The sequence below is a fragment of the Aspergillus pseudodeflectus genome (genome assembly GCF_044049435.1).
Source record: "Aspergillus pseudodeflectus strain CBS 756.74 chromosome Unknown BJX68scaffold_1, whole genome shotgun sequence".
NCBI classification, from domain to species: domain Eukaryota; kingdom Fungi; phylum Ascomycota; class Eurotiomycetes; order Eurotiales; family Aspergillaceae; genus Aspergillus; species Aspergillus pseudodeflectus.
In genome coordinates, this window is record NW_027263777.1 from 539,344 (window position 1) to 566,985 (window position 27,642).

The 27,642-nt window shown below is 50.7% G+C and overlaps 9 protein-coding genes across 9 annotated transcripts; 4 read left to right on the forward strand and 5 right to left on the reverse strand.

The window, feature by feature from the left end:
* Positions 1-1,314: 1,314 nt before the first annotated feature.
* On the reverse strand, positions 1,315-4,251 carry BJX68DRAFT_5577 (putative chromatin remodeling complex subunit (Rsc9)). The gene is made up of 3 exons (XM_071049389.1): positions 3,997-4,251; positions 3,614-3,940; positions 1,315-3,521 (listed from the first exon to the last, which is right to left on the reverse strand). The coding sequence occupies exons 1-3, from the start codon at positions 4,028-4,030 to the stop codon at positions 1,678-1,680; spliced, it is 2,205 nt and encodes a 734-aa protein (XP_070905559.1). The 5' UTR covers positions 4,031-4,251; the 3' UTR covers positions 1,315-1,677.
* A 792-nt stretch (positions 4,252-5,043) lies between these two features.
* BJX68DRAFT_260291 (uncharacterized protein) lies at positions 5,044-6,445 on the forward strand (the record flags this gene model as incomplete). Its single annotated transcript, XM_071043853.1, has 4 exons — positions 5,044-5,265; positions 5,316-5,447; positions 5,498-6,053; positions 6,117-6,445. The coding sequence occupies 4 exons, from the start codon at positions 5,044-5,046 to the stop codon at positions 6,443-6,445; spliced, it is 1,239 nt and encodes a 412-aa protein (XP_070905560.1).
* Positions 6,446-6,908: 463 nt separating this feature from the next.
* BJX68DRAFT_251477 (putative C6 finger domain protein) lies at positions 6,909-9,608 on the reverse strand (the record flags this gene model as incomplete). The annotated part of the gene is made up of 6 exons (XM_071042389.1): positions 6,909-7,777; positions 7,836-8,425; positions 8,477-8,660; positions 8,711-8,955; positions 9,009-9,121; positions 9,198-9,608. 6 exons carry the CDS (start codon positions 9,606-9,608, stop codon positions 6,909-6,911), a joined length of 2,412 nt encoding a protein of 803 aa, XP_070905561.1.
* Positions 9,609-13,511: 3,903 nt separating this feature from the next.
* On the forward strand, positions 13,512-15,207 carry BJX68DRAFT_260293 (copper fist DNA-binding domain-containing protein; the record flags this gene model as incomplete). The annotated part of the gene is made up of 3 exons (XM_071043854.1): positions 13,512-13,587; positions 13,645-13,818; positions 13,874-15,207. The coding sequence occupies 3 exons, from the start codon at positions 13,512-13,514 to the stop codon at positions 15,205-15,207; spliced, it is 1,584 nt and encodes a 527-aa protein (XP_070905562.1).
* A 649-nt stretch (positions 15,208-15,856) lies between these two features.
* Positions 15,857-17,996, reverse strand: BJX68DRAFT_5593 (putative alanine aminotransferase). The gene is made up of 3 exons (XM_071049394.1): positions 16,599-17,996; positions 15,997-16,538; positions 15,857-15,936 (listed from the first exon to the last, which is right to left on the reverse strand). Exons 1-2 carry the CDS (start codon positions 17,841-17,843, stop codon positions 16,284-16,286), a joined length of 1,500 nt encoding a protein of 499 aa, XP_070905563.1. The 5' UTR covers positions 17,844-17,996; the 3' UTR covers positions 15,857-15,936; positions 15,997-16,283.
* Positions 17,621-19,096, reverse strand: BJX68DRAFT_5723 (uncharacterized protein). The gene is made up of 2 exons (XM_071049426.1): positions 18,675-19,096; positions 17,621-18,540 (listed from the first exon to the last, which is right to left on the reverse strand). The coding sequence occupies exons 1-2, from the start codon at positions 18,805-18,807 to the stop codon at positions 17,852-17,854; spliced, it is 822 nt and encodes a 273-aa protein (XP_070905564.1). The 5' UTR covers positions 18,808-19,096; the 3' UTR covers positions 17,621-17,851.
* Position 19,097: 1 nt separating this feature from the next.
* BJX68DRAFT_5722 (proteasome regulatory particle lid subunit RPN7) lies at positions 19,098-20,994 on the reverse strand. Its single transcript, XM_071049422.1, has 3 exons — positions 20,418-20,994; positions 19,524-20,338; positions 19,098-19,470 (listed from the first exon to the last, which is right to left on the reverse strand). Exons 1-3 carry the CDS (start codon positions 20,865-20,867, stop codon positions 19,278-19,280), a joined length of 1,458 nt encoding a protein of 485 aa, XP_070905565.1. The 5' UTR covers positions 20,868-20,994; the 3' UTR covers positions 19,098-19,277.
* A 994-nt stretch (positions 20,995-21,988) lies between these two features.
* BJX68DRAFT_222635 (PEX11 family protein) lies at positions 21,989-23,472 on the forward strand. The gene is made up of 3 exons (XM_071038015.1): positions 21,989-22,291; positions 22,425-22,902; positions 22,959-23,472. Exons 1-3 carry the CDS (start codon positions 22,225-22,227, stop codon positions 23,119-23,121), a joined length of 708 nt encoding a protein of 235 aa, XP_070905566.1. The 5' UTR covers positions 21,989-22,224; the 3' UTR covers positions 23,122-23,472.
* Positions 23,473-24,513: 1,041 nt separating this feature from the next.
* On the forward strand, positions 24,514-26,614 carry BJX68DRAFT_251481 (putative plasma membrane antiporter; the record flags this gene model as incomplete). The annotated part of the gene is made up of 8 exons (XM_071042390.1): positions 24,514-24,568; positions 24,637-24,705; positions 24,758-24,867; positions 24,916-25,089; positions 25,148-25,560; positions 25,610-26,025; positions 26,076-26,177; positions 26,229-26,614. The coding sequence occupies 8 exons, from the start codon at positions 24,514-24,516 to the stop codon at positions 26,612-26,614; spliced, it is 1,725 nt and encodes a 574-aa protein (XP_070905567.1).
* Positions 26,615-27,642: the final 1,028 nt, after the last annotated feature.

Genomic DNA, 27,642 nt, shown 5'->3' on the forward strand with positions numbered 1-27,642 from the left:
GAGACCTTGGATTGGAACCAGCCTTGATGTTCCGCATGACAAGTGGTGTCGATCCAGCAACAAATCGTGATTCTGCAGTCAAGCCACTCCGAAGAAGGCTGCAGGCGATGGGAAGAGCCTTGGAAGTTCCGACAATGACTTGTTCTTCCCCGACTATTACGGCTTCAGAATGGGAAGCCGACCGCTCATTGGCTGGATATAATCCAGCCAGGCGAATATTAATGGCAATGTGTTGGAACGGGGAAATTGTGCAGCATTACTGTACTACGTAGTAGCATCGCATCCCATAGTTGTTGATCGCCCGGAGGTGAGGAGGCAACGGAGAAATGTCGGGAAATCGGAGTGGTGGGAGGACTAGATCATACGGCAGGAGCAAGCCTTGAATTGAAGCATGCTAAGTAGCCGACTTTTCAAGTTACCATACCTTTTTATTCTTCTTCTACAACACTACAACACGACGACAATAATGCTACATTAGTTTCCTCCCATCAATGCGGCACGCGGCGCATTGATAGGTTGTGATGTTGTCATCCAGCCTCCGTCGTCCATACTACACGTGGAATCAAGATCGCCACAAGCCGAGATTCCAAGACTTTGCGGTTCTGGTCCTCAATTGGGTGGACTCGACTCTGGAGTCTCAGTCGGGCCACCGGCTGTGTGCGTTGCATAGTATTCCCTATCTTGCCCTAGCGATCGACCACCTGCGCTAACGATGTGCTGTGAGTGACTATGCATATCGAGCCTCACAATGCTCTCAGACTCGTGTTACACAAGCGTGCTGTATGCATAACTCGAACGACCGAGTCATCAACTGATCATCATGATGGCGTCTCGACTTTCTTCGATCAGTGCACGATACAGAGACTCCCATTCATCTCAGCGGCTCTCTTGTGTAGCGAAGATCGCGGAGATGCCATGTGCTCCCGTACACCACGGAGACAGAAAGCATGATCGCCGCAGGGTTTATCAGCTGCCATGGCTCATGTTGGGACTCTGAAACGACCATCGAAACTCAAAAGCGTTACTAGGGCCTAGCGCTACACTACCTATATTACTACTACTACAATGTATCCGCTGCTGGGACGGAATGGTCGACCGCCAATCCCACTGCAAATGGATAATGAAAACACGCCACGAGGGTAGAGGTCACTAGAAGTATGGCCCAGTATACTAGCTATTGGGCTGGTTCAACTCGACGGTCCATGTGTCATTGATATGGCTGTATGCCGCCGATGTAGATAGGACCTCGAAGGTACCACCCACCGGAACCGGCACGATAACCCCATATCTCTACAGCTATGACAAGGATTTAGCTTCAAGAGGTCAGTTTGACCGAATGTTTAACAGAGTGCAGCCGCCCCATCGACACATTCTTTATGGTACAATCATCAAGAATACAAGAGCGCAAGATGGATTATAAGAAGGTAAAAAAAGGGAAAGCAAAAATAACAAGCCGAGCTCCATTCTACCCCGTTGCCCAGACGCCACGTCGATGAAAAGTAAATGGATCGAGACATCATAAACCGAAGGCCATCAAGAATCTTTTATGAGTAAGAAGAAAATCGAAAGTGATAGAGAGATGGGGTTGAACCTCCAGGGTATTTGTACAGAAGAAACAACGGAGAGAGGAAAATGTTTCGGTACCAGCTTGGCGGTTTGAACACGGTCTGTTGTCCTTCAGTAGTATTCTTCCTTCTCTAGTATCATGATCAACTCGGTGAGTTCCTTGCGGAGTGACCGATTTCGGTCCCAAACTTCGATGATTTTTGGTCGATGGCTAAGGAAAGAAGCTTTCTTCCAGGAGAGTCCATTGAAATTCGGAGCGATTCCATTCGGAAGATTCCTGGCGAGATTTCTCAGAACAAGGGCAGCCTTGTACGCGACACCGACGGGCTCCCCTCGCTCACTGACGGGTGTATCCATATAGAACCACTTGCGCACAATGCGCTCTTGAAGCACAGCACGCTTCGGCGTAGGCGGTTCGGCATCTTCAGGCCGGTCTTCCGGAAGATGAGAGGCGACATGGCCTGCTACCATTGCGGTATTCGCACTAGGGCCAGAAGAGCGAAATTTGGTGCAGTTGTCCCAGAGACAGGTGTGCACAGGTGATTCTGCGGCTTCCAAGTTGTATTCTCCCACTGTCTCGGTTGCTTTGAGGTTCATGTGATCTGAATAGACGTGATTACGGAGGTCCGTCGGTGTGGCGAAAGCGCGTTGGCAGGGTTTTGCCTCCTGCCATTTGCAGTAGATGTAAGGGAAGCCTTGAAACGTATATGCGACTTCCAAAGGTCGAATTCCCTTGATGATGAATCTCGTTGAAGATCCAGGCCCGTTTATCACTTGGGCCTGAGCATTTGTAAACGTGGTGCTGACATTCTTGATGAACTCTGCGGCGGGAAGGACACCACCACCGGGAACTCGAGGGTCAGCAAAACGACTTTGGTATGCCTGCCACAGAGCGATTTGAGTAATCTCGCACTCTGCATCTTCAACAAAACAGCAACGTAACCAGCGCGAGCTACGCTCAGGTTCCGACAATTCTAGCAGATCCTTCAGCAGTTCCTGGGGCACACGTGGTATGTCGGTGGGAGGCGGTGCTACTTTCTCCTCCTGCAAGACGGTTTCCTTCTTGCTTGGTCGGCCCTCGTGCGTCAAAAGTGCAATCATCCGTGGAATGAAGATTGTCCGGAAATTGAAAACCTCCAGCATGTGCTCAATATTCTCGCGGGAGAGGGAGTATTGATACCAAAAGTCAAGAGCGCCGCTCAGAATGTCCTTGTCCAAGTCCATCAAAGTGAGAAAGTATAGCTGTTGTAACGTTTCTTCTGGTATGCGCTCCATTGCTCGATTCGCTTCGGGTTCGTCTAGTTCAGTAGAGAAGTGAGTGAGAGCCCAGAGTGCACGAACCACATGGGCGCGGTCCGGTGAGTCAAGGCAGTTTAGTAGTGAAATCCAGAGCGGGTCTTCAGGATCGGTTCTCATGAACCTGGTCACTTCCTCCGCGATATCCAAGGCATCATTTTTCAGTTCATTCAGTCTCGGTTGATTGGGAATGTTGAGCATGATTACCAGGAAGTCTCTTAGAAGACCACTGGCGTAGCGCGATGCGTAGATGGCATTGTCCTTCAATAGCACCATGTTTCTCAATATAAGGGTAGCTTCCTTGATATTTCGAAGCCGATGGTTGAATTCGTACGTCTCCAGCGAATCATCAGGTAAAATAACTGGTATCTTTCTGATCCTCTCTAATATGTCGCGCGTGCCGTGAAGGGCGTTTAGAACATTGACGCGATCTGTAATTTGTTGGAAGTTGTAGTGAAGCTCCCACTTTACCCCGGTACAGAGGATTGAGACTTCTATGGCTTTTTCCATCAAGTTCTCTGCCAACAGCGGGAAGCCTTCGAATTTGAATTTGTCTCCACGTTGATTTGAGATTTGCACGAGATGATACAAAGCAAAGTCGACTTCGTCTGCGATCCCAGATTGCAGGCCATAGTGCGCACGTTTGTAGATATGGTCGGCTAAAGGGGATGTTAGCGTCCTCTGGTACTAAAATCAAGATACTGCTCGGACAAATCGGTCCTGGGATTCTAAAGAAGATATGTTGACGTACACTTCGGGACCTCCACAAATCTAAGCGGAAAGTACGGGTCATAGAAGTCTGCTTGCTTCGCTACCTTCACCTTTTCGGACAGACCACTAAACAGACTGGGCCGATTCCCCGGTGTCCAGACCTCACGCGTCGACATAGGGACTCTGTGCTCCTTACCTTCCCAGGTCTGGGTTGAGATATGAGGGTTCTCCGAGTGCGGGGGTGACATTGAATGCGGGAGAGCAGATGACGGCTGTGGAGATTGATTCGCACTGATATGAGCACGCCGTACTGGCGCGGTGTCGGGGATGAAAGGTTGGTTGACTTTTGGCTGTTGCCGCAGTCCCTCTATGAACAGCGATGAGTAAGAAACGAAACAAAACGAATCGAGAATCAGAGCTCACGTCGTAGGGATGTGCGAGGGGTCTGAGCACTCATTTTGGGCTCGTCCTGAGTTTCCTTCAGGATCCCACAATTGTCACCCTCTTTGAATCGAGTCGTGAAAGGCAACCTCCACCTTGTCGCGTCGATCTTGCGATTTCGAAAAGGTCAATAGTAGCTTGGTCAGTTGTTGCACTGGCGGTGATCCTTGGTTGACTGAACGCGATGGTCCCAAGGGCGAATTATCGATGGCCGCCCTGCAATGGCACGCGTAGGCGTTGCCAAGGTGTTTCGCCCGTCTCGTCCTTTTGGCGCCTCTGTCGTGGTCACTTCGGGGCGTACAGCGCGTTTATCACGTTGCGAAGTGCTGCTGTGTCTATCGGGATTGTTCAGGTATTTCGGGGATGGTTGAGCGAGCTCGGCGCGGTCTAAAGCTGTCGCAAGTCGAGGACGATGGTTGCAACCCGGGAGAGGGAATCACAGGATAAAATCAGGGAGGGTCACGGGCGCGAATAATAAGGATCGTTAGCGACAGTAACAGTTGCAGCGTGAACGGTAATTCTTGGGTTGTGGGCAACCAGCTTTTGATCCTGCGATCGAACCGTCCTGGCGTCTTCCAAAAAGTCCGCACTGGCTGCTGCTGCGACTGGTAGACGCTCTACTTGGACTGGGCCTAAGGCAGATCCCGGATTATATGAAGTTCCGTACTCCGTTCCCGACATACCTGTTGCTGCCTGAGGCATATGGGCAATGATATTATTCCGTAAATGGCAATCGGTACGAACTATTAGGAAATCGAGGGTCATACATACTTTAGGTCCTGGAGGATAAGACATTGAGTACCTATTAACAATCGTAAATCTCATCGACATACGTAAGTGATAGAGATTATACATCATGATGCCTACGTCCGTTGCCGAAACACTGAGCGCTCATCAGATGTCACCTGCCCGAAGCTTCCAAGTTCAATTGGTGGGGGCTGAACTCCTGCCGACCTTCCTCGAGAACCATCCTAACCGCATCAAGTGATCTCAGCTGGATAGATCTACTAAAGCCATCAAGCTACCCTCATGAGTCAGTTTCGCATCTCTCAACGGTCTCAGGACTCGATCACACTGGGTCGCTTCCAGCTCGCCAAGTTCTCCTATGCCATAAACTCCAAGACTAACAAAGGACCATTTTCCTGGAGCCATGTCTACGGAGACAGTGAGCTCGTTGGGGTATTCAGAAGAGATGTTACGCCATCACCTGAGAAAATCATGTTCAAAATCACTGGCAAGGATTCAACACTCGTACGTGCTGGCTCACTCAATTATATGGAACCCGCTAAATCAATGAATAGGAGGAATTAAACCTGACGGAACTAGCAAAAGAACTTGAGAATCAATTACAGGGCAATGCGAAACCATCAACAGTTTCACTTGTCGTGAGGCGGCCTTGCCTTGCCGTCAAGTATCCATTGAGCAGTGACCGTGTGCGTATATATATATTTATGGAAGCGTTTATATATCTAATACGGTACAGGCCTACCGGTTCCAGATCATGTTTTCATCTGACCGTGACTACTCTGCAGCCCTCAGCATTCTAAGGGAAATGAAATGCTTGTTCTTCGAGATGAACGCTACCCCAGGACGCCAGGGCAGCAGGCTGGGTTCATCACATCTCAGCTTTAGAAATGGTCCATCATGTTCACCTGGTAACTTCACGCCTAGTATCAGAATGGCTCGCTCTATTGTGCCAAATCCTGGGAGAAACACCATCTCGGACCGCTCGCTGGCGTGTTCGTCTGCCGGTTCTGCTACTCTCGCGGGTAGCAGCCGCGGTTTCGATACACTAGATAGTAAGGACGAGCCGCATAATGCGACATCTCCGAGTCCAGTAGCGACAGAAAGGACTAAGCCACTTCTTAATGAGAGTGAAGAGCCGTTATTCAGACCATTGAAGGGTATAGCCCATCGCGACGTTGAAGACGTCGACCTACCCCCAAAGAGAACTCTTCCTTGGGAGGGACAAGCCCCCAGAAAAGCACGAAAGACGGAGAAACCAGCGAGCCCTATGCCTTCCGAGGCATCTCGTACCGGTAAGTCAGATCTTTTTCTTATATCAGGTACAGACACTGGACCGTACTAAGCAGCCATACAAGGAATACGTGGTCCCAAATCATCCCCTAGGGCAACAAAGTCCCAATGCGGACCTCCAAGACGACAGGCCACACCACCAGCTCCATCGGCGTCTATAAAGGAGCCTACCACCCGAGCAATGTCAGCCAGCGTAGGAACCCAGACCACCATCGAGTCACCGAACGCCTCCGACTCCACTGCCGCTGCTTTAACCCAGTTCCTATCTTATCCGCCTAGCGAGAGAGATGCGAAGCTCGAAGAGACGTTCTGTAGCCTGCTCAACGATAACGCATTCATGCAGCTTTGCATAGCTGTAGAGGGAGCTTGGACACGGGTTGCTGTTGGGAAGTAGACGGCACCAACAGTACGAGTCATGGACGTAGAGTTTACTCATTGCGGGACTGTATTTGATGCAACTGCCGTTCTCTTGATTTGCTATATAGATACTGGTTGATTTCGTGGCATGCCTATGTTGCAACTTGCTTAACATTCATCATTCATGTTCTAATGGGGCTATTTTCTTTTTGTGATTGATTACGATGAGTATACGGAGCTGAGTAAAAGAAAGAGAACGGGGAGTATTATAACTTAGATTTGGGAGCCTAACAAATACAAAGTGTATCCTGGTGCGATCACCAGAGGAATAGATGCCTGTCCGCATAGCTCTACAACTGTTAGAATACAGAAGAAACACGCAATAACCACCTAACCCCTAAGAAACAACAAATTCTTCGCATTACAGCTTGTTGAGCGCAGAAAATTTGCGTAGTCAGATCAAGACACGTCAAGCTAATCAACTGACAAGCGGGTAAAACTTAGCGAGGCCGACGATAGATCAAGCCGGAAAATACGTTGAGATATCCCTCCTTCGTAAGGAGAGTAAAGTCAACAGCGATGCGGCCCTGTGGTGGCAGGGCGGATGCAAGGTTCTGTCCGCTTGTTATCTCATCAACCGGAGGAATTGACGATGGGGGTGGAGGCGACGCATTTGCGGCAACTGATCCCTCGGCGCCCACGGCGAGATCCGCGAGGTGCTGCAGAGAGCGCTGTTCGTTTGGTCCTACAACAGGCGGCGCTGAAGAGCCAACTTTGCCCAAGCTGGGATCGTGGAGTTGAGATTCCTGTGACTTGGTGCGTCGCCATTCGAGGAAAAGGCGAATCTTAGCATCCCAGCTCTCAGTGTGGAAGACGTCACCAAACTCTGAGGCCCCTATAGCCCGTTTCTCCCGCTGGTCGAGAATCTCTTCTACCTTTGCAAGCGATTCCCAGCATTCGTTGGCGTATTCCGGTAGAACCGACGCTTCGAGAAGAGTCATCGTTGCCAGAGCCAAACTGTGGATATCAAAAGGGGTCGTCTGACGCGATTGCGCGCTGGCCTTGTACAATTCGTTGACGACCTCTTCGGCACTGTACACAATCTCGTATGGGCTATGAACAAAGATGTGTCGCTTGATCAGTAACCGAGTAGTCCAATAAAGTTGGTTCTGCAAGCTTTCAACAAAGCCACTAGATTGGCCGTTTAAGTCAGCCTCCGGTGTTCTATGAAAATCGTCGATTCCAGACAGGCGCTCAAGGGACGCTGCCAAGTTTGCGCCAACCACGCGTCCGATCCCAGTGTTAGTCTGGCAAACGTTATGCTCGGTCGCTGCCAGGGTCACCATTTCACTCAAGAACGAGGAATATGCTGTGAGCATTACATTAGTCTTAATAGATGGTAATGGGGGTGGATGCGCTTGACATACAGGCGATCCCAGCGGTCACCCCGCCCAATACTCTTTCATCTTCGCGCCCACCTATGTCAGAGGTTCCAAGGATGCCAGTGTCAGCGACACTGATGGCGTACCATCGCGTTAAGATAATCAAAGATACCCAATTTCTCCTGGCGAGGTTCGCTTCTGAGTCGATGTCAGGATCCGAGGAGCGCTTAGACTTCAACTGCCCAAGGTTCTTCACTAAATCCGAGCCGAGCTTCGTTGCAGACTGGAGCAGCGTATGCTTCGGTATGCCGTCTTTTAGAACAAAGTTATCTGGCCCGCGCGAGTCGCAATCAAGGATCATAAGGAGCATGCTTTGGAACCATATCAGATTCACACCTGTTGATCGGACCAGGGCCGGCTGCCGAGTGTAGTAGAGAAGAAGATCTTGCGCATTATCGTAAGATGTAACTCTTTCGAAGGTACCGGTAACCCGATCAATGTTGACGCGTGTCAAGGTGTATAGACTGTACAGAAAGATTTCCTGCACTTCACGAGTGCATTGATGCAGTTGTGCTAGGAGACGGTCTTTTGAGTTTGGTAAGACGGGAAGGATAGGGTGGACCTTCTCATAATACCTGGATTCTGTTAGAAGACAATGAATTTGTCAAGATCAGAGATAAACTTACGCATTAAGAGCTCCCTCATCTACCATCAAAGGGGTCATGTCTTCATCTTGCTTCGGCATATCGGGAATCTCTAGCCCAGTGGGAAGTTCGCCCTCATTACCTGACCAGAAAAGATTCCCAGGCTTTGGCGCCGAACCGGTGATAACGGCAGGGTTGAACGGGTCCGTAGGATTTTCGCCCGCATCTACCACGGTCAGTAGGGTAGTTCCGTAAGAAACGGCATTAAATACTCACCGAATGCATTCTGGGTACGCGACGTGAACGGAGGTTGTGTAATTGATGAGCTTGGTAGCCCATCAAAAACAGAGTATGTCCTCTTGCGACCGATTCCACCCGCATCCATAGGCGACGAGAAGTCTTGATACGCTCTCGGAGAAGGCGCGTCGTTCATCGGTTGGTAAGGCATATCCGGATGAACCATAGCAGGCTGCATCTGGCTCTCGAGGGTGTGCAAGCGCTCCGCAAGTTCTTTGATATATCTATTGTCGCTTTGTGAGCTGAGCAATAGCGAAGAGAAAATCCCTGGTCTTACCCTTTACTCGGACCACGCTTCATAGGAACACGGCTGAATTGGCAAACGACTCCGAGACGGCGACAGTTCGAGCAGGTTTCGACTCCAGATTCGGAACTGGCATCGCAACGAACCTATCGAGGCCATCACATTAGATCTTGTACGGTTTGTCGCGTCGAGGCATGAAAACAAAACAATCCGATCAAGTACCTTCTTGCGCCGACACTCATCACAAGCTCGCGAAATCTTCGTCCTTTTCCTTCTAGCGCTCTGGTCTCCATAGCTCAGGTCGTGATTTGGGTCAACGCCCACCTGCTGACTCGGCGGAAATGGAAGCATGTGCTGCTGCTGGTGCTGGTCCGGTGAGGACGGGCGACCCATGTCGGCGCCACCAGCATTGGACGATCCCAAAACCATCGATTGGCCGTGGTGAACCCCATTGCTCGAGCCGTCATTAATGCCGGGCCCAGAAGTTTCGCGCGAAAGTTCGGCGGACAAAAGTTCGTCGGTTGTCAACTGACGGTTTGTGTAGTACTGCATGGTGCCCTGGCCTATTTGCGCCGCGTTGGGGGATGGATAGGAGGGGGCCGGAGGCATATCGGAGTGCTCGCGGGAATTCATAGTAGCTGAAGGTAATAGAAGGCGTGGAATTGATGGTGGTTGATGGTGGAGCGAAGCTCCGAATGATGGTGAGAAACCAGAGGGAGTTGCAGGACGAAGAAAACGCGAGGCCAGCAGGCAAGGTTTTACTACAGGCTAAATTTTACTTGGGCGGGGGGCTTTTTGAAGGGGCTAGCGCCGAGTGCCCTCGGCGTAGAAAGTAGGACACAGCAAACATGGTCGCGCGACTTGATGCAGAATTGTCGACGGTCTCTAAATCTGTCGACGTCTTGTGGTCGATGATATAGTTTACATCTTGGGGCTGATCGCGCCGACGGAGGCCCGGCTTTTTGTTTCTGCGTCCAGCGAGACGGATTAATACTATTTCCCTACTACGGCCCAGAGAACCTCAAAAAGATCGGAGAAGAGGCGGTTTGGATCTCTGGTGGGCCTTTTTCGAAGATGTCCGATAATTCGAGATGGAATTGTCCATGTTTGTTCGACTCTGATGGCTCGCTGCTTTGCATGTGAGGCGATTGACGCAAATCACATTCCTCAGTATAAATGTTGCGTCAACCTCACCTGGCGATGGCCTTTTCCCCCGGCAATCTATTATAGGAAAGAACAACATGAACCATATATCAAGAGCATTTAAATTGCATATTCGATATATCAACTAGCTATCCGTTGTTTTGTTGGTCTTTTGTGGCGGATATTTCGCGCCATATATGTGTAGCACAACAGGTTGAGTTTGCCAGCTACCCTGTGCGAGGCTTGATAGCGAAAGCATGACATGAAAAGCGCATATGTAAAGGTTCAGCATACTATACGTACCTGGAATTTATGCAAATCGCTATCAAGGCGCCGGAATACCTTAGCCAGAGCAATGTGTGGCATCTTTTCCTTGTTGGTAGACTCGGCCATGAGCCGAGAATGCTTCACACCAACAAGCAAAGTGCTGAGTAGGACAAGCTCTGCCTCATGTGCCCCGAGTAAGAGCCGCTGTTGCTTGAGAGAGGTCGGATGATTTTCTTACATAGAAATCAAGGAAACTTGCTGATCTCCCAGTCGGACTGCGACCTACCGGCAGCACCAGGCACCACATGAGCGGAAGGGAAGACTGCAGTCGCAGTCAGCCCCCACGCAGCAGACACGGCATTGGACGAGGACACACTGGTGCAACGACAGCACTGTGATCGTTGAGACTGTCAGCTAGTTTTTGGGGGACGAATGAATCATATTAAGCACTCAGTGTCAGTGCTGGGGTATGATTGTATAGTTGTACTGCTTGTAGATTGTTTTGTCCCGAAAGTATCGGTGAAACGGCGCCCTTTCTGCAGCCTTCTGGCATTGGGTTTTCAACGGAGTTGGCCAAGATTCACTATCACAGGTTGAAATCGCCGGAGACGGTACCTTTCGAGTGGGACTGTCTGGGGAAGGAAGCACTTGTATCGGCGACGAAGATCCCCCGGATGTTCCAACAAGGGTAGTTCTTGCTAATTTGCAGGTCCTTAATACTGCAGGACTCTCTAGACACAGTAATCAATTATCCTCCGTCGCTCATGGTCTGAACGAGTAATAGGGTCGAACATATGACCCCGTGAAGAAATTGCTGACCTGACCTTTATCAGTGGCTGGTAGGAAGCGACTTTGGGAGGGTGCCTTTGTAGGACGGAAGAGTCCGTTCGCAAGTTGAACGAGGGAAGAACGGGACCGGGTTGGAGTTCGTATGATCGAGATAACCCGAGGAAACCCGACTTGACTCCTGAAAAGACTCGGATTGGTGGATGTTCGGTCTGCCCCATGACCGGCGGTCGAGAGTCGGCTCTAAAGCTGCAGATGCCCCAAAGCAGTGACGCCATCCTGCAGTGCCTTTTTACCACTAAGGGGATCAGAAACCAAGTCTGACGAATGATTGATGATGTAAAAAATTTCCACTCTCTCGAGTGATAGGCTTCTTGCGACTGTTTTGGCGATCAGGAGCAGGGCAAGTGATCTCTTCTATGGGCGAAGAAGGAAATTGAAGGACTTTGCCAGTTTGGTTGATCTGCGCGGGATGGTATCATCGAAGAAAACCCCCATTTACTAGTAGAACTAGTAAGTTCAGGATGATACATGTTATTCCAGTACCAGAACGCCGCACTAGTTGTATACGAGGACAAACTCTTTCTGGAGAATGTTGCATTCCTGTGTCGAGATGAAATAAGCAGGTCCAGGGCGAGCTGAGCCCGAGGTTTCCCTTGCACGATACAAGGCCCTGTTTGATGTCATCAGCACGGATTGACTGGTCAGAATTGCAGGAGCGGTCTGCATGGAAGATCGAAACGCATTCTAGAAGGTTGTTTGGTAGGGATGTGGCGAGATTGACACAGCAAGAATTACTGATGGTGGCCTGAGCACGGTTACCCTAGGCAAAACACTCATCAATCAGAGCAAAAGGCTGTCGAAACAATGACCATATTCCCTTATCTCTCAAACCAGCAGTGTGCGCCTGCGGTCACCGGCCCGGTTTGCCCCAGAGTCGAAGACCCATAAGTGAGTTCCAACGGTCCGACCCAGGTTTACACGAAGCCCAAGGAGGAAGTGCCGCCACTTGCAAGTGGTTCCCTGGATCGTGAGCCCTAAAACAAAGGCACTGGGAATAATAAGCCCAATTCCTCGAGGTACGTATAGGTGGAAAATCGAGATTTTCCTTCGACTTGCCCAGCACAGCCCAGAATGGCAGAAAGAGCCCATGCGCCGTCGGGAGTTTTGCCTTGTCCTGCTGCTCTGTCATCCGTAATGTTATCGTAATACTGTTGTCCTATATTAAGACCTAGTGCCGATCTAGGGGCGCTTGAGAGGTAACCGATCTCAGCGAGGGTGTTCTTCGAGGCAGAGCCTGACACCGCACAGGGGCGTAGAGTCAGTACAAGGAAGACACGGTCAAAGACGGTGTACCTGATTGAGATGATGTGTGGATATGGTTCAGACTTCAGAGCAGCACGACCCATAATTTTGATAAACAGCTTGGAGTGGAAGCTGCACACTTGGAAATACGACGTACGCCTCCGTACCGATCAGCGCTTTGATACAGGACTTAACCCAGCATCATTCGCAGCATGGAGGCGTCAGAGGCTAGTATTGTCAAGAAACCTTTTGCACGGCGCAGCACAGCGGCCAGAGGCGCGGCCCCTCGAACCAGACCAAAAGTGAACCAAACTGAAGCGACCGAGCGACTACTTCTCCCCCATCTCCCGCCTTTCCTTTTCGCCTTTCCACTCCTCTCTTCTTTTCACAGGGTTTCAACGGCAACTCTGCCTCCATATTGATCGTTTCTCTCTTTTTCTTGGCCGCCACAGCCGGTACTTGGTGTCCTGTCTCACGGCCGGCGCCAAACGGTGCGTAGGCTTTGGCCCCTTCGATACAATTGACCTTTCCTTCTTTCGTTGCACCTGGTGTAGCCTGCTTGGCTTTTTCGATTCTTCCCCCAGACCGACTGTCCCTCCCGTTCCTGGTACCTGGGTCGACCTCGCGCTTCCAACGCAATTGCACCCCCACCAGAGCTTGAGCACTAGTCTTCGACCACCAGTCGCGATCTGGCCCTTTTACAGGTTAAACGGCGTTCTGTGATCTGGTTGGTGCATTGGGATACTCGTTCAAGATACCCTGCTTTCTTGGAGTTCTAGACGGACCGCACTTACTATACCCTCAATCCTTGCCTCGAAGGCCTTTTGATTTTTACCTTTTCAAGGAGCTTCCCTGCTGGGATTGCTTCTGTCGCACAAAAGAAAAACGATTAAATAAGATTTCTCCAAAAGTCAGCTCAAGAGAATAAGGCTATTCTGCCATACCTGTTCTCTTCGACCTTCAGATTCCTCAACCCCTACTTTTCTCTCATACCATCGCGAATCATCGCATGTTCCCACGTCAGTAACCGCGGCGATGCTTATTGATGGCGAGAAGTGGGCTTGTGAAGCTTGCGTCCGGGGTCACCGTGTCAGCAGCTGTCACCACAGTGGTAAGTCGCTGGTTATCGCACTTTGAGAACCGGAACTGGCTAACGTGGCACATCTAGACCGCCCCCTGACCCATATCAACAAAAAAGGCCGTCCAGTCTCTCAGTGCCCTCACTGCCGCGGCCTACGCAAGTCACGGACAACCCACACAAAGTGCGAGTGTGGTGACAAGAAGAAGAACAGCCACAAAAATGATCTAGATCCTCATTCTACAGAGAAGCGGGATCTGAAGCGTGAGCATGATAGAAACGGCACCTTGATTCATTGTTTCTGATATAAATATTACAGACGGTCCCAAATGTGGCTGCACTCATGGACAGCGCTGTACCTGTGCGCTGAAGAAGGAACACCATCTAGATACCGTCCCGGAAACTAGCGTCGCGCCGCCACCAGCTGCACCTCCGTCGGAGCCGCCTAGAAAACCCCAATTGACGTCGACCAAGTCAGAGAGCACTCTTACCATATTCCGCGACGGCCACCATAAGCCTGCCCACAAGCATAATGACATGGCTCACAAATGCGGCCTGCCCTACACGATCCCTCGTTCTCACACTATTCACGCCTCCTCTGACGCCGCTCGTCGATCGATGGATCATTTACCCCTGACGCAAACCTCGTTTCTGGGTGAACAAATTGGCCACCAAACATTACAAGAACAGCCGCGCGGTATCTACGGGCTTCATCGTCGTGTCAAATCCGAACATGGGTCTCCAGAAAACGCTCCCATTGCTCCCTCAGGAGATGTTCCGACATCTGTCCCCCCACTCGACCTCTCGTCGCTTTTCCCCAACTCGCAGCCGCTGGAAGATCCCATTGATAGCGGTGTTCCGGCCTCAATTCCCATGTCCATGCCGAAGACCTCTCTAGATCCAATCGCGACTTCTGGGCTTCCTTTTGGTCTACCGACATATTCTACCTTCCCGAACACAAACACCTCGCCTGTAAACGGCCTGCAATATCAAGATCCGTTCAAGGAACCATTCTTCACGTCCCCGGACACTGACTTGTCCTTTTGTTCCGCCGGGTTCAATGCTACCGCCGTCGACTGGTCGGGAATTCCGCTTTCATCGGCGATGCCGACTACCAACACGCAGCCCCCATCTTACGCAAGCTTCGACTATAATTCCATGGGTCCCGGGATTCCTGCGCCGTCTTCTTCTGGGGATATTTCAGAACTAGATGAATTCGCACCGCTTCCACATTTAGGGGGCGCAGGCAACGACTTGCATGACCTCAACAGTGTGAGCGAAGGCTCGGATATTGACCATTTCCGTGTTAGCTCTGCGTCTTCGTTTATTGGTCTTCCGCAAGCGCAGTTACTTTCGTCCAACAACCTAGATTCAATCTCCGTTGATGAGTTCCTCAAGTCCGCGAATGAATCGACCGCCGTCCTAGAGCAACAGTTGCAGGCCAGCATGGGCATGGAACAAAAGCTTCTTGCGTCCCAGGATATATATGCCATGCCAGATGGCCAAGTCTTTGAGAAAGCAATGGTCAACCCAGGAGTTAGCTTGCCGATGACAACGGCGGCGGCAGACACTCTTTGGCCTACCACGCTTTTTGATCCGAATTCTGCGCCTTTGGATGAGAACAACTTCTTTCCCTCTCCGTGGGTACAATAGCACCACGGGACCGAGGTTTTACCTCTGCAGTCTGCGGTATATCCCTCGCGCTTTACCACCACCTCTACACTGTCTGAGTGACAACACCAAGAAGTCTTCACGACCTTGATGAGAGATGATGATAGATGCCTGATTTTTGCCTTGTGTTCAATTTAGCCCAATCTGAGTGACGTCATACTATAAGACTCAATCGATATAAAGCTGATATGCTACCTTATTTCCTTGGTTTCCCCGTGTCAAGTTGACTTCCTGTATAGCCTGTTTTCCAGCACTTCTGTCCAAAGATTTGGTCCAAACTTCGTGTCTTGCATGGAATGCTGCATTGTACATAGAGCCTGGAGATTATGTCACCATAGATTTCCTTTTCTTGTGTCTTTTTAGTTGATGAATGACTAGAAACATGCGTCGCAACTTGCATAATCATTACTCATAATTACTTCTCCGAGCCGGATCTGCAACTGTAGCGGTGTGACAACAAAATCCAGCGGTGAGGGCTGAGTTACGAAATGTAGTAAGAAGTAGCGCAGCGCGCTGTAAAGTCATTCACCTGAACTTGCTGGTTGAGATGCTGAACCTTGTCCATCACCCATGCAAGGGATGCAAGACAAGCTTCGAACGATCCAAGGCTTGTCAAGACTTGGCATTTTTGATCCAAATTTTTTTTTTTTTTTTTTTTTTTTGGCAAGTTTCCCAAGTTTCGTTGCATCAAGTTGAAATTTGATGGCACTTCTATTGGTCCGAATTGTGAGCCCAAATTCGATGCGCTAGGCACTGGCTAATTATTCTTACCACTATCGCCCAGTCGAGTAAGCTTCCCGAGTCCCTCCCAAATTGATTACGCGGTCATGGGTCAATTCGTGCCAGCAGTTTCCGGCTTTCCGAATGGATGAATGAATGGTGAATACCTGAAACACGGTTGGTTTATGCAGTTGGGTATATACATGGAGCAAAGATGTAAAGTCATGTCCATCAACTAATGCGTTTAGCACGCTCCAAAACACGGCATCCATGCCGATCTATATAGCGAAAATGATGCAATTGTGACAAAGGCCTCGGACGACCTTCTAATCACTTCTCTATTTGTATTTCGCCATGAACTCAGAATGGAACTTGACGATGCGTTCCACCCAGTCGGTGCCAGGCGCCAGGAATGTGGTACGGAAATGAAGAGTGTTTTCCTTTTGGCCGAAGCCAGAGCCAGGGACGACGCAGACACCAGTGGCATCGAGAAGACGAAGGCAGTAGAACTCGTCCGCGGCGCGGTTTTCAGCGGCAGCAGCTTCAATCGCCTTGGGAGGCAGCGTAATGGTGGGGAAGAGGTACATCGCGCCCTAAAGCACCACAATTAGCCAACGGTTCGGAAATCAAGTAAGGGAAAGAGAGGTATGTACCTGGGGCTCCTGGCACTCAACGCCTTCCATACGCTGGAAGGCCTCATACAGGGCAAGGGCGCGCTTGTGCAGCCCCTCCCGAATGCCGCTGTACTCTTTCTGGTACAGTTCGTGGCTTGGCTCGCCCTCCTTGGGCGGGTTGACCATCAGCTCGACAAGACATTGTCCAGTGACCGGAGGACAGAGCATGATGCTAATGAACTTGTAGACCTGGGCCGCAACCAAGGGGTCGAATCCAACCAGCTCAAAGTATCCTCCACGGTGACCGCATTCACCAACCATACCCTTGGAAACACTGTGGAGAGAGACCAGCTCTACGTTGTCGTACTTTGTGGGCGCCTCTCGCTGCAGCTCGCGCAGCCTCTTCTTGAAAGATGTGAACTCCCCGACGAAGACGTTTGTTTGGTATACCTCGTCCGCAATGACCACCAACTTCTCCTCCGCAGCGATGTCAAGAACACTCTTGATGTCCTCGGGGCTCAGAGAAGCGCCAGTAGGGTTTCCAGGGTTGATGACCACGACCGCGCGGACGTCGGTACCGGCAGCCTTGGCCTGTTCCAAAGACTTCTTGATGGTGTTGATGTCGGTTCCCCAAGCCTTTTGTTCCTCCAGGTGGTAAGGAACGCATTGCGCATTCAAAAGAGACAAGGTAGCCGTGTACAGAGGGTATTGAGGAATCGGGACAAGGACGCCAGCACTGGGGCCATTGCAGATGACATTGAGCAGGGTGTTGACACCAGACGAAGCACCACCGGTAAGGAAGATGGACTGCGGGTCGGCAGAGAATCCATCACGCCCCTCAATGAACTTGGCCACACTCTCACGGATAAGAGGGACACCTTGGCTGTGACTGTAGGCACCCACGCTCTGGACTTCAGCAAGAAGCTTCTCCGCCCGCTCTATAACATCATCCTGGTAGCCAAAAGTCGCGCGGAGGGTGTCCTTGTTGTTCAACAGCAGAGGGTTTTCGAGGAGACTGAGGACTTGACGGAAGAAGGTGATTGGCTTTTGATCGAGCTGCTGGGGGTTGCCAATGTTGGCGAAGATGACACTGTCAAAGGGTAATGACTTGTCTCCCTGGGCCAATTTCACGCGGTATTCCTCCGCTTTGACGGCGAGTTCACCACGAACGGCATACTTGGCGGCCTTGACGTTGGAGTTGATGTTGTCCACATTCAGGCAACGAATAGCCGCCGTCGACAGTGCACGCTGGGATTCAGTAGGGAGTACTGTTCGGGTAGCCATTGTCGAATCTAAAGTAGAATTATGGCGGGGTTAGTAGTCGAATTGGAGGTGGGGTGGGAATATGTGGTTGAGTCCGGCCACGCAGTAGTTGGTCGAGTGGTGCCATATATAGTCCAACAGCACGGTGACTCAGAAGAGGTGAAACAGGCTGATCTTAAATCACTCATGGAGGATGTCACGAGGTGTGGACTCTGCCCAGACCACAGATCTGATGAATGGAGACGCCAGGAAGGCGGAGGGGAGATGGTCTTCCTCGGGGGTTCCCGAGCAGCAAACTTACCCGACAGCACTTTCGACCTTCCCGCGGCTAACGCTCCTCCAAAGAACGTACGAGGCTGAGAAATTCGCGCGATCTGAACACTATACGGCCGGAAAATCCCTGCGCGCCACAGCGGTGTCCGCATCTGGGTTGCAATCCTTCGCAAAGCCATGCTGAGTTGAATGGCGCTTCTCCGTGAGGCTTCAGCAACGAGGTATTGACAGCCAATCGGACAATCGGTCCTTCTCCGCCGTGGGGGTAAACGCGGGGATTTGAAGGACAATTGGCTGGGCGAGGAGGAATCGGACAACTGAGCGCTGTCTCGCTGGCGATCCAAGACAGGGAAAAGCAGCAACTTACCCTGAGGGTGGGAAACGCGAAATTTGGAGGCGATTTGTGAGGGGCCGCCGATTATCGGTGCTGACTCAGCCATGGTTCCTGACCCAAGTTCAGCACATCTTGACTCCTCGAAACACCCATCACGGTGAAGTAAGACGGTGAGATCAAGCGATGTCTTCTCGCAGTGGTATGATACGTCAAAATTCAGAAGAGCACAGCTCTGGAGCGCTCACCGGCCATGTCGACAGTGGATGGTGCTGTCCAATACGGAGTGGTCCACCCCCACGTGAGGCCCGGCTCTTCCCGAACAACGGCCTGCCGCTTCCGTGGATGCTCGGTTTGGACGGAGGACATAGCTTCAGACATGAATGATTAACTAACATCATACTTTGACTAAGCTGATGATAGGTTGTCGATGCCATTGGCCGCTATCTGTCCATGACTCCCTGTAACATCTTGAACTGTAGCCGAAGAAGAACGCTCAGCTCAGACTACGGTAAAGACTCCTCGGTGAGAACAAGGACATAATAATACTACCTAGTCGGAATCGACAACTGAATAAACGCCCTAAATATGTACGGTAACGTAGTGGGCTCCCAAGGAGACACCGAGTGACGCCAGATGGGCGCGCTTACGAAGTGGTTATCGGCCCACACTTTTAGATATGTATGATACAGCAGCCTCCGAACTTGTCATTTGCTCTAGTCAACTAAGACAAATGTATGTATGGACCGGAAATCTGCTCAAATGGCGAGGCCCCCAATGCGCTATGGATCAGACGACGCCGTAATGCACCTTGCCTTGTCCCATCCATCGATGGTCCGACGACTGGCTACCTAACTTCGCTCGCTTCCCCGCAGGCGAACCGCCTGTCCATACTTCTGCAGCTTTGTGATCAGAGCATCACCGTGTTTCACAGCATCGGCGTACTGCTTGTTCTTATCATCCGGTCGGTTCGTCTCGATAATACCATTGACCCGGTCAATGGTGCATGCGATTCGGTTACTGGCAATGAATTTGGCAAGATCCCTGTAGTTGTTAGTTTTCTCTGCTTAGCACCCTTGGTGGACTGTCAAGCTTACCGATCCAAATAGTCCACCGTCACACCAAAGTCGTTAGCCATGCTGTTTAGGCCTACCACGCGGTAACTCTGGAGGAGTTGTTGGTAGGCTCTCAACCTCATCTCACGCACAAACCAGGCACGGTGTTCGTACAAGTATCGGTCTTGCGTCAAGAAATTGTCCTCTACGGCGGCGAGAGCGAGGAAGAACGTCCGGTAATTCCCATTGTACAGGCTACCGACTAGGTTGGACAGAGGTGTAAAGTCAATGGGCGTCTCGACTTCCGCCTGGATGCCAGCGTTGCCACTAAAGGCAGTCAGATTGACGATTGTGGTGGTTGCAGCTGGGGCAGAGGCATCCTTCATCTCTTCATCTTGAGCACCGGGGCCAGATGATATCTCGCCGGTAAGCGCCGCCAAACGGTCTTCGCCCGAGCCGAGAATAGCCTTGATTTCGGGTGCGTCCACAACCTTGGCCTTGAAATCAACTCGCTTCAAGGACAATGAGCCCGCAAGTACTGCGTAGATGACAAGGGCAGAGTAGCTGCATAGCTCATAGCTCGTAAATGTAGACAGACTGTCAAGCAGTAGCGGGGCAGCGGCGCTGTAGGACCGAACGGTGAGCAAATGCAAGCCCTTGTATGCCTTGAGGCGGTTTCTTCTATCCCAGTCACCACCACTCTCGATAAGTGTATCCGCCCTCTCAATGTTCTTCTTGACGTATAAGGTGTCACCGAAGAAGAGCCCGATTCGAATCATGGCGAGGACAAGGTCTATCTTCGATCCGAGGAATGTCGTTTTCTCCAGGAGAGTTTCATGCGACTCGATTGCTTTATCCTACGGAGAGTCGATGTCAGCACATCGATTGGTCATTCGCTCGAGGTCGTTTGCTCGGGGTAGCTCGATTTAGACGTACCTTATCTCCAACCCGCGCCCAGAATTCAGCACGTTTTCCTCGCGCGGCCTGCACTTCGGTTTCGCCAGCAGCTTCCTCCGCCTCGTCTTCTTCCTTCTGGAAACCTTCCAGCTCCTTTCGATTATCCTCAACGAGTGATTGATACAAATCTTCATCCCACGGGAATTCAATCTTTTGTGATAGCCTCCGCGACGCCAGGGTGCTGAGCGGTTTGCCGGCACTCGATGACCGTGGTTGGGGAACACCTTCAGCGGAGTGGTTCAGGACGCCTTCGACGGGGTGGGCAAGATGTCGATAAAAGGGCGCCATCTTTCGCTCCACTATGGCCTCTTGAAGTTTCTTTAGCGAAGTCTGTCGTACCGTCTGAGGACATGCTGGATTAGAGAGGTTGAAGACATGTTGGGCGAGAAGGAGGTCGGGGTATTTGATGTACTGAGGATCGGACCCCATGATCACGGCCGACGAACGAGAAAATAAAGGACAGTGCAGTTGGCTGTGAATCAAGATGGTTCACGAATGAATGATAATACGCGATTGTGAGGGGCGTAGTAGGTGGTGTGGATGAGCTTGTGGGCGAGACAAATACATCACGTCCATCCGTCGCTCTGGCAGGTAGCTGACGGAAGCTCAGCTGGCCAATTGTTTTTCCAGGTCCGAGTCCGCCCTCCGCGTGTTCATCCCGATCAACCTTACAACCACTTTCGATTCCATCTATGAGTACGGAGGCCAGCGTTCACTTTACAACCATAAGCCATTCCATATGCGCTCTATGACGCTACAACAATTGAGTACCAGCTGAGTGACATTGGTTTTCTCCAGGACTCCTCCGTTGTCACTCCCAAGTCCAGCACATTCGATATCACAAAGCCCAAAAAGGAACCTCGAAACCATCGGATTTCCCTGTCGGTGGCCTGTCGGTGGGCAATAATATGGATGATTGTTCATTCCTCAAGGCTGACGAATTCGTCGCATTGTGCTGCAACAGACCTCCGAAGCGCGGCGGGTGTGACCCGAAAAGACCTTTTGTTGAGATGCTCTTCGCTTGCTCTCTGACTGACATATATTCCTATGTCCGATTGCGATATAGTGTGAGCTGAGTGCAGTAGCAGCTAGGTAGCTGTTTTTGAATTCCTATATAGCTTCCCTGACAACTCCTTTGTCGCGGTGAGGAGGTCGCACTTCATACGGGAGAATATTCATCGAATTAATGGGCGCAGTAATACTGTGGGAGGATGATCGATGAAAGGCATGGCTATTTTCAATGGAACCTTAAAACGCATCTACATGCAACTGGGCGTGATAACCGATCAGCCACCGAAAATATGCCAGCGGCGATGTAGCCCCATCATGACTGTTCGCCAGTGACGAGAAGCTGACTCTATTCGTTCATGCTGACACGAATTGAGCCTACTCAACGGTGAAAAGGCTACAGCAACACAGTCTGATAATCTGGGAGGAGCAGTCTCCCGAAGAAGGATGGCGAGAGAGACCAAACGCACGGGGGGAAGTTTCGGAAATCGTCAGAATGTGTAAGCCGAGGTTCATGGGCCGACACTCCAGTTGCCAGCTGCCGCGCGATCCCCGGCGAGTTCATTTACCGATCCATTTCCCTCCTTCCCCTCCCCCATCTTTTCCCCATCCCATTTATTCCTTCTCTGTGGAGCCTACCATCTCTTTGAGCGCTCTACGTCCCTCGAACTCTGCCAACTGGTCCGCTATCGACTAGGATCTTTTACCTCCCGTATTCACAACTCACGGCTTTCGGCCTTCATTTGCCGACCTCCGAGACAAGTGAGAGAGAACCAAAATGGTCGCAGACGCTCTGGTTTATCACCCGGCGCTGGCGCACTACCTGCGCTTCGTTGCTACCACAGGTATGTATCGAGCTTCCTATACTCCTCTGCTTGCTCTTTGCTCCTATTCCGGACCACCAGAAGGGTGCTGAAAGGAGCAAAGACGGTCGAATCGTCTCTCACGTGCGGGTCGCATTCTGATATCCTTTCATAGTCGGCCGTGATAAAATCCTCCGTACCCTGCAATACTTCTCTCGCTTCTACGCTTGGTATCTGTATCGCACCAACCAGCCCCAGACCGCCATCGCCCCGTATAATGCGATCAAGAAGCAGTTTGGAACGACGCGAAAGATTTTGAGAATCGGCAAGTTCGTTGAGCACCTCAAAGCTGCTGCTCTTGCAGCCGATAACAAGGGCCCCATCGACCCCGTCCTCCGATACCTAGCTATTGGTCGCCAACTCGGCTATGCTGGTTATCTCTCTCTTGACACAATCACCGTCATTGATACAATTGGCGTCCGTAAGCTCGCCAGCGCCAAGCGCTTGCAAGACTCTGCATACCGCTCCTGGATGTCTGGCTTGGTCTGCAGCGCGCTTGCAGGTGCTTACACGCTTTGGAGACTGAACGAGAAGAAGAAGACCCTAGATCTGAAGGAGGGAGAAGGTGTCGTGGAGGCGAAGAAGCTTGAGAAGTAAGTTTCCAGTGTCTTAATACACGGCCCGCCCTGGAAGCTAACAAACATATTAGGGAGAGTGCCGCCGCCCGTATTCAGCTCATTTCCGACCTGTGCGACCTGACAGTCCCGGTCTCCGCCCTTGGCTTGGCGTCCCTCGACGATGGGCTGGTCGGCATCGCCGGTACCGTGAGCAGTTTGATTGGTGTCTGGAGCCAATGGCGCAAGACCGCCTAGTAGGCACTCAACACACGATACTCCTGAATTCAAGAAGCCGCCATCCGACCACCATCAAATACGTACCACGCTTTCGTGCGCAGCTAAGTCGGTGTAAATACAAGTATATACGCTGTGTTGGAGGTGTCCTCGTCCAAAAGCGTTTCTGGTGCACAGATGGAAGGTCTAAGATATGGTTGTTCCGAGCATGGAGGTAGAAGGATGCCGTGGACTCGGCAATTGATTCCCCGTCAGTTTACAGTCATTCTGGAATGACCCGACTCAATCTCTCTATGGGTATATATGTACTTTAGATGTGATTTCGTTTGCTTTTTCAAATCAAACAGCGTTTACGTTTGCTCCCGGTGTTCTTCGGCTTCCAGGCCGTTGCCAGCTTCTGGGCTGCTGCTGATTTGTTAACACATGTCAAACTTATCTGGGGCCTGAGGCACCATCCGTCGATCATGACCCACCTTAGTATCTCAATGACGGGCTCGCAGATCCCGACAACTTGAAGCTGCACTTGATCCAAACACGACGTACACAATACCACCAACTATGCCCACTCCTTATCAATGGACTATAGGCGTCGAGCTGATGTTTCTAATCTAGGCTTTGCCATCGATCCAACGTTTCAATGTTGTTTGACGTGTTCACGACACAGCTTCCCCTGACAAAATCGAGAAAAGCAAATCTGAAATGATCCTCAATTATGGACCCTGGGCCGTATATGGCGTCGTGTACATAACTGGTTGACAGATTTGACCTAGCCGCCACATTCCTTCTTTATTGCATATAGCGTGCTTCTGTGCTGGCGCCACCAGCTATAAAATAACATCTTGAACTGTGAGATCAGCAGGAATGCTCTCAAACACGAGGATCGCGAACTCCTCGCGCACTCTTCTGCTATTGCGGTCCAATCATAGCCGCCTTTGGAAATAATACCTTTTTGAGGTCTCTCATGCTATGCATTGATCCCTGCTTATCACCCCAAGACAAGCTCTGTCAGTGTCTCGACTCTGCCAGTGGCTGGGCCTGCCTGCAAGGGTGCATATCACGACCCACTCTGGATTGACGCGCTCGACGGCGGCTGTATGCGTCAGATAAGCATCAAGGGGGTCAAATAAGACACTGCAGACTGCCGCTCATGATGCGTGGCCCCTTTGTCACGCAAACTGGTGACATTCCATTGCCATGAGAGCACTCTTCTTCTGTGATATGGCATCCTTAACTTGCATGACACTTTCACCCGCTATCGACATACTAGACTATTAACTGACATTCCTTCTACGTTATTTTGTTCAAGCCATTGAGCTATTTAGGCTGGTATCAGGAGCCTCTATCAGCTCCTTTTGTCCCCTCTACGTCTGCGCAGTTGTGGCTTCGTGAGACCCTATATTCTTTCTCAGCGATATGCTGCATCCAATCCTCGATCTCAGCAATCTTAATGTCATACTTGTAGTATCAAGTGAGTGTACTTCTTTGTTCTCTACGGTTTCTCATTCTTGCCTAGCTGACAATCGTGCTCTGATATAGGCTTCTTCGCTTTGTTTGTCGGCTTTATATCGCTGAAACTCAAGCAAAGATGGTATCTGGGTGAAGCCTGTATGCATGTCTGTCAAACGTTCTAGCATCCTCCCGCTCACAATCTTCTTAGTACCTGCGCTAGCTATTGGTGCTATATTTGGGCCCTCTGTCGCGAACCTTTTGAGGGTGCCCCATCCGGGAAATGACGAAAGCGAGAACCCTGAAAGTGAAATTACTTATGTATGGGAATACATTTTCTCATAAAACCCCGAGGCTGACAAACATCAGGCATTGGCGCGGCTTGTGATTGGTATTCAACTGGTGAAAGTAGGGTATGAGTTGCCCAAGAAATACCTGAAGCGCCGACTCAAGGAAATGACAATCTGTTTACTGCCATTGATGGCAATTGCGTGGATCTCGACGTCCGCATGTATTATGCTTATGATACCTCGGATATCTTTTGTATGCTTATCCTCAATATTTATACTTCGCAGTGCTGATGTCTACCCCCTGGCCACAGCTATCAGCTGTTATTATAGGATCTTGCGTTACATGTACCGATCCGATTCTATCTCAAGCAATCGCCAAGGGTCCTTTTGCTGATAACTACGTTCGACGAAATCTCCGGGAATTCATATCTTCCGAGGCAGGGGGTAATGATGGCTTCGGATTTCCATTTCTATTGCTCGGCGTATCACTTCTTCGATATGCCGAAACTCCAGTAAACGCTATTATTCTGGAAGAGTTCGATCTTGCCAGAGGTGGTCCAGATCTCCTGGGTGCAACTGATGTTGGACGCTTTGGAGGGGGTGTGGGTACTGCACTAAAACATTGGTTCGTCGAAGGCTTCCTCTACATGATTATACTGGGAACTGCGTACGGGGTCATTATTGGAACTGCATGCCGGAAAGTTCTCAACATGTCGTCTAAGAGGTAAATGCTCTCAGCTCCTTTTCTTAAGGCTTAAGCTAAATGTGGGTAGGAAATGGATTGACCCTGGATCCTTCACTCTAGTCCCTGCAGTTCTGGGGATGTTCATAGTCGGCTCATGCGGATGTTTCGGCTCTGACGAAACACTCGCTTGCTTTACAGCAGGTAGCATGTTGAACTGGGATGGTCTGTACAACACAGAGCTTCAACTGCGGCACGACTCATTCAATTCGTCACTCGAAACCCTGCTGAACTACGGGATATTCCTATATCTCGGGGCAGTCATGCCCTGGAAAGAGTTCCAGATGCCGGGGACGACTGGCATAAGTGTTGCTCGTCTTTTAGGGCTGGGGGTGCTGATACTACTCTTTCGACGCATTCCGGCAATCATGGTTGGTTACCGGTTCATGCCCCGAATTTGCGGCAATTGGAAGGAAGCTTTATTCATGGGGTACTTTGGGCCTATTGGTATGTATACACCTGAATCGACCTTGCGCTGGGTATGCTGACTTCTCAAGGCGTCGGAGCAGTTGCGTATGTGGAATACGCCCGACGCTTGTTTCCTGACCGTGGGGAAAGCGACAGAGAAATCAACAACTTGACTACTGCTATGAGGCCAGGTATGCTAGTCAGATTCTATGCAGAGCTTATTTTTCTGACTATCACTGCAGTCGTCTACTGGCTAGTTTTGTTTTCAGTCATCGTGCATGGCCTGTCTGTACCCATACTTTACGTATTCTACAGAGTCTTGAGAGTTCCCAAAATCTACGACCACCCTGTGGAAGTACTTATTCTATCCGAGAATGAGCCCCTACCAAACAATAGCGTGGTTGACCCGCAGCGGCACTCTGTGTTAGTTCACAACCGCTTCTCAGAGCCGAGCGGTCTAAACATCCATTCCGACGAGGAGAAAGAACAGGACGAGCAGCGAGAATCTACAGAGCGAATACGATCACGGAGCGAGCGGAGTTCGGTGTCACACAGCTTAGGAATGCCGCTGTCTCACGAATCCACTCAGCGCTCGAGCCGGGAAGTGGATGCGACGGATATTGTGTGATGAACTAGGAGGATCTACGCAAACTTCCACTCAAAAGACAAAAGGCATATCATTCAACTCTCATCAGCCTATCTCAAGGACCAACAGTACAGGAAACGATTCCACTCGCAAAAGTTTCATCCAGCGAAACACGGTAACACTTCAAGACACTTGATCTCAGTCTCTGTTGTACGATTTAGACGGGGCAAGACTATGACAGTCGGTCAGCTACAAGGCACGCCGTTAAAGGACAGTCTGGGGAGGCGTACGCTGCCGCAGGAGTCGCATTTCTTGGACTCGCCTTCGATGTTGGCGCCGCAAGAGGGGCAAGCGTTGTGGCCGGCCATTTTTCTTATCGTCTTGGTTTATCTGCTTGTTTGCGATAAAATATAGCGGGGTGAGGATATCCTGTCAAGAAGGACCGTGAGCTTGGCCAACCGCGCAACAAAGTAAGAGAAGGAACCAGGCATACTTTGAATCTCGACTGAGCGACTCCCTGAAGTGGTCTGAGATGAAATCAAGAAGATGGTTGAAACTGAAAAAGTCAAAGAAGCGATCGTTGTCCGTTGTTACCCCGCCGTCGCCTTTTGAAGCCCCGCTTCGTCCGGTGGTGAATGATTGGTTGCGACGGAGTGGGATGTCCTCAGGTGAACAGTCACACGCAGAATGACACGCATCATGGCATTTCTACACGGAGCTATTGGCTGATAACGGTCTCCTCTTATGGCGATCGAATCCCGCCATTCCGGTCGATGTGGCATACTGGACTTGAACGTCGAGGGTTACAGCGTCATGGGCGGTTTTCATGTGAAGGTGGCTCTGTTGGAAGATTCTCTATAGAAACATCATACACAGCGGCTTTGGGACTTGTCATGAAGCTATTTATGGGCTCTCAACATTATCTCTGTTGTAGTATGGTACTCAGCCTTGAAGACTGCCGACTGGGCGAACCGAGCGGTGCGCCGGTGCGGACCGCAATCTTAAACACGTCCCATTCCACCATACTATATCTTTCGGCCTTGGGCTTGAAAGGCGAGTCTGGTAGCAAT

Coding starts and splice junctions, on each gene's coding strand:
- BJX68DRAFT_5577 (XM_071049389.1), bottom strand. CDS start 4,030: ATGAGTGCTCAGACCCCTCGCACATCCCTACGAC. Junction 3,941..3,996: donor CCCTCGCACATCCCTACGAC/GTGAGCTCTGAT, acceptor CGCTGTTCATAG/AGGGACTGCGGCAACAGCCA. Junction 3,522..3,613: donor ATTTGTGGAGGTCCCGAAGT/GTACGTCAACAT, acceptor CATCCCCTTTAG/CCGACCATATCTACAAACGT.
- BJX68DRAFT_5593 (XM_071049394.1), bottom strand. CDS start 17,843: ATGGCTACCCGAACAGTACTCCCTACTGAATCCCAGCGTGCACTGTCG. Junction 16,539..16,598: donor TTGAGTGCCAGGAGCCCCAG/GTACATACCTCT, acceptor GTGGTGCTTTAG/GGCGCGATGTACCTCTTCCC.
- BJX68DRAFT_5723 (XM_071049426.1), bottom strand. CDS start 18,807: ATGTCTGAAGCTATGTCCTCCGTCCAAACCGAGCATCCACGGAAGCGG. Junction 18,541..18,674: donor ATCCACTGTCGACATGGCCG/GTGAGCGCTCCA, acceptor AACTTGGGTCAG/GAACCATGGCTGAGTCAGCA.
- BJX68DRAFT_5722 (XM_071049422.1), bottom strand. CDS start 20,867: ATGGGGTCCGATCCTCAGTACATCAAATACCCCGACCTCCTTCTCGCC. Junction 20,339..20,417: donor GGGCGCGGGTTGGAGATAAG/GTACGTCTAAAT, acceptor GACTCTCCGTAG/GATAAAGCAATCGAGTCGCA. Junction 19,471..19,523: donor ACGGTGGACTATTTGGATCG/GTAAGCTTGACA, acceptor TAACAACTACAG/GGATCTTGCCAAATTCATTG.
- BJX68DRAFT_222635 (XM_071038015.1), top strand. CDS start 22,225: ATGGTCGCAGACGCTCTGGTTTATCACCCGGCGCTGGCGCACTACCTG. Junction 22,292..22,424: donor GCGCTTCGTTGCTACCACAG/GTATGTATCGAG, acceptor ATCCTTTCATAG/TCGGCCGTGATAAAATCCTC. Junction 22,903..22,958: donor GAGGCGAAGAAGCTTGAGAA/GTAAGTTTCCAG, acceptor CAAACATATTAG/GGAGAGTGCCGCCGCCCGTA.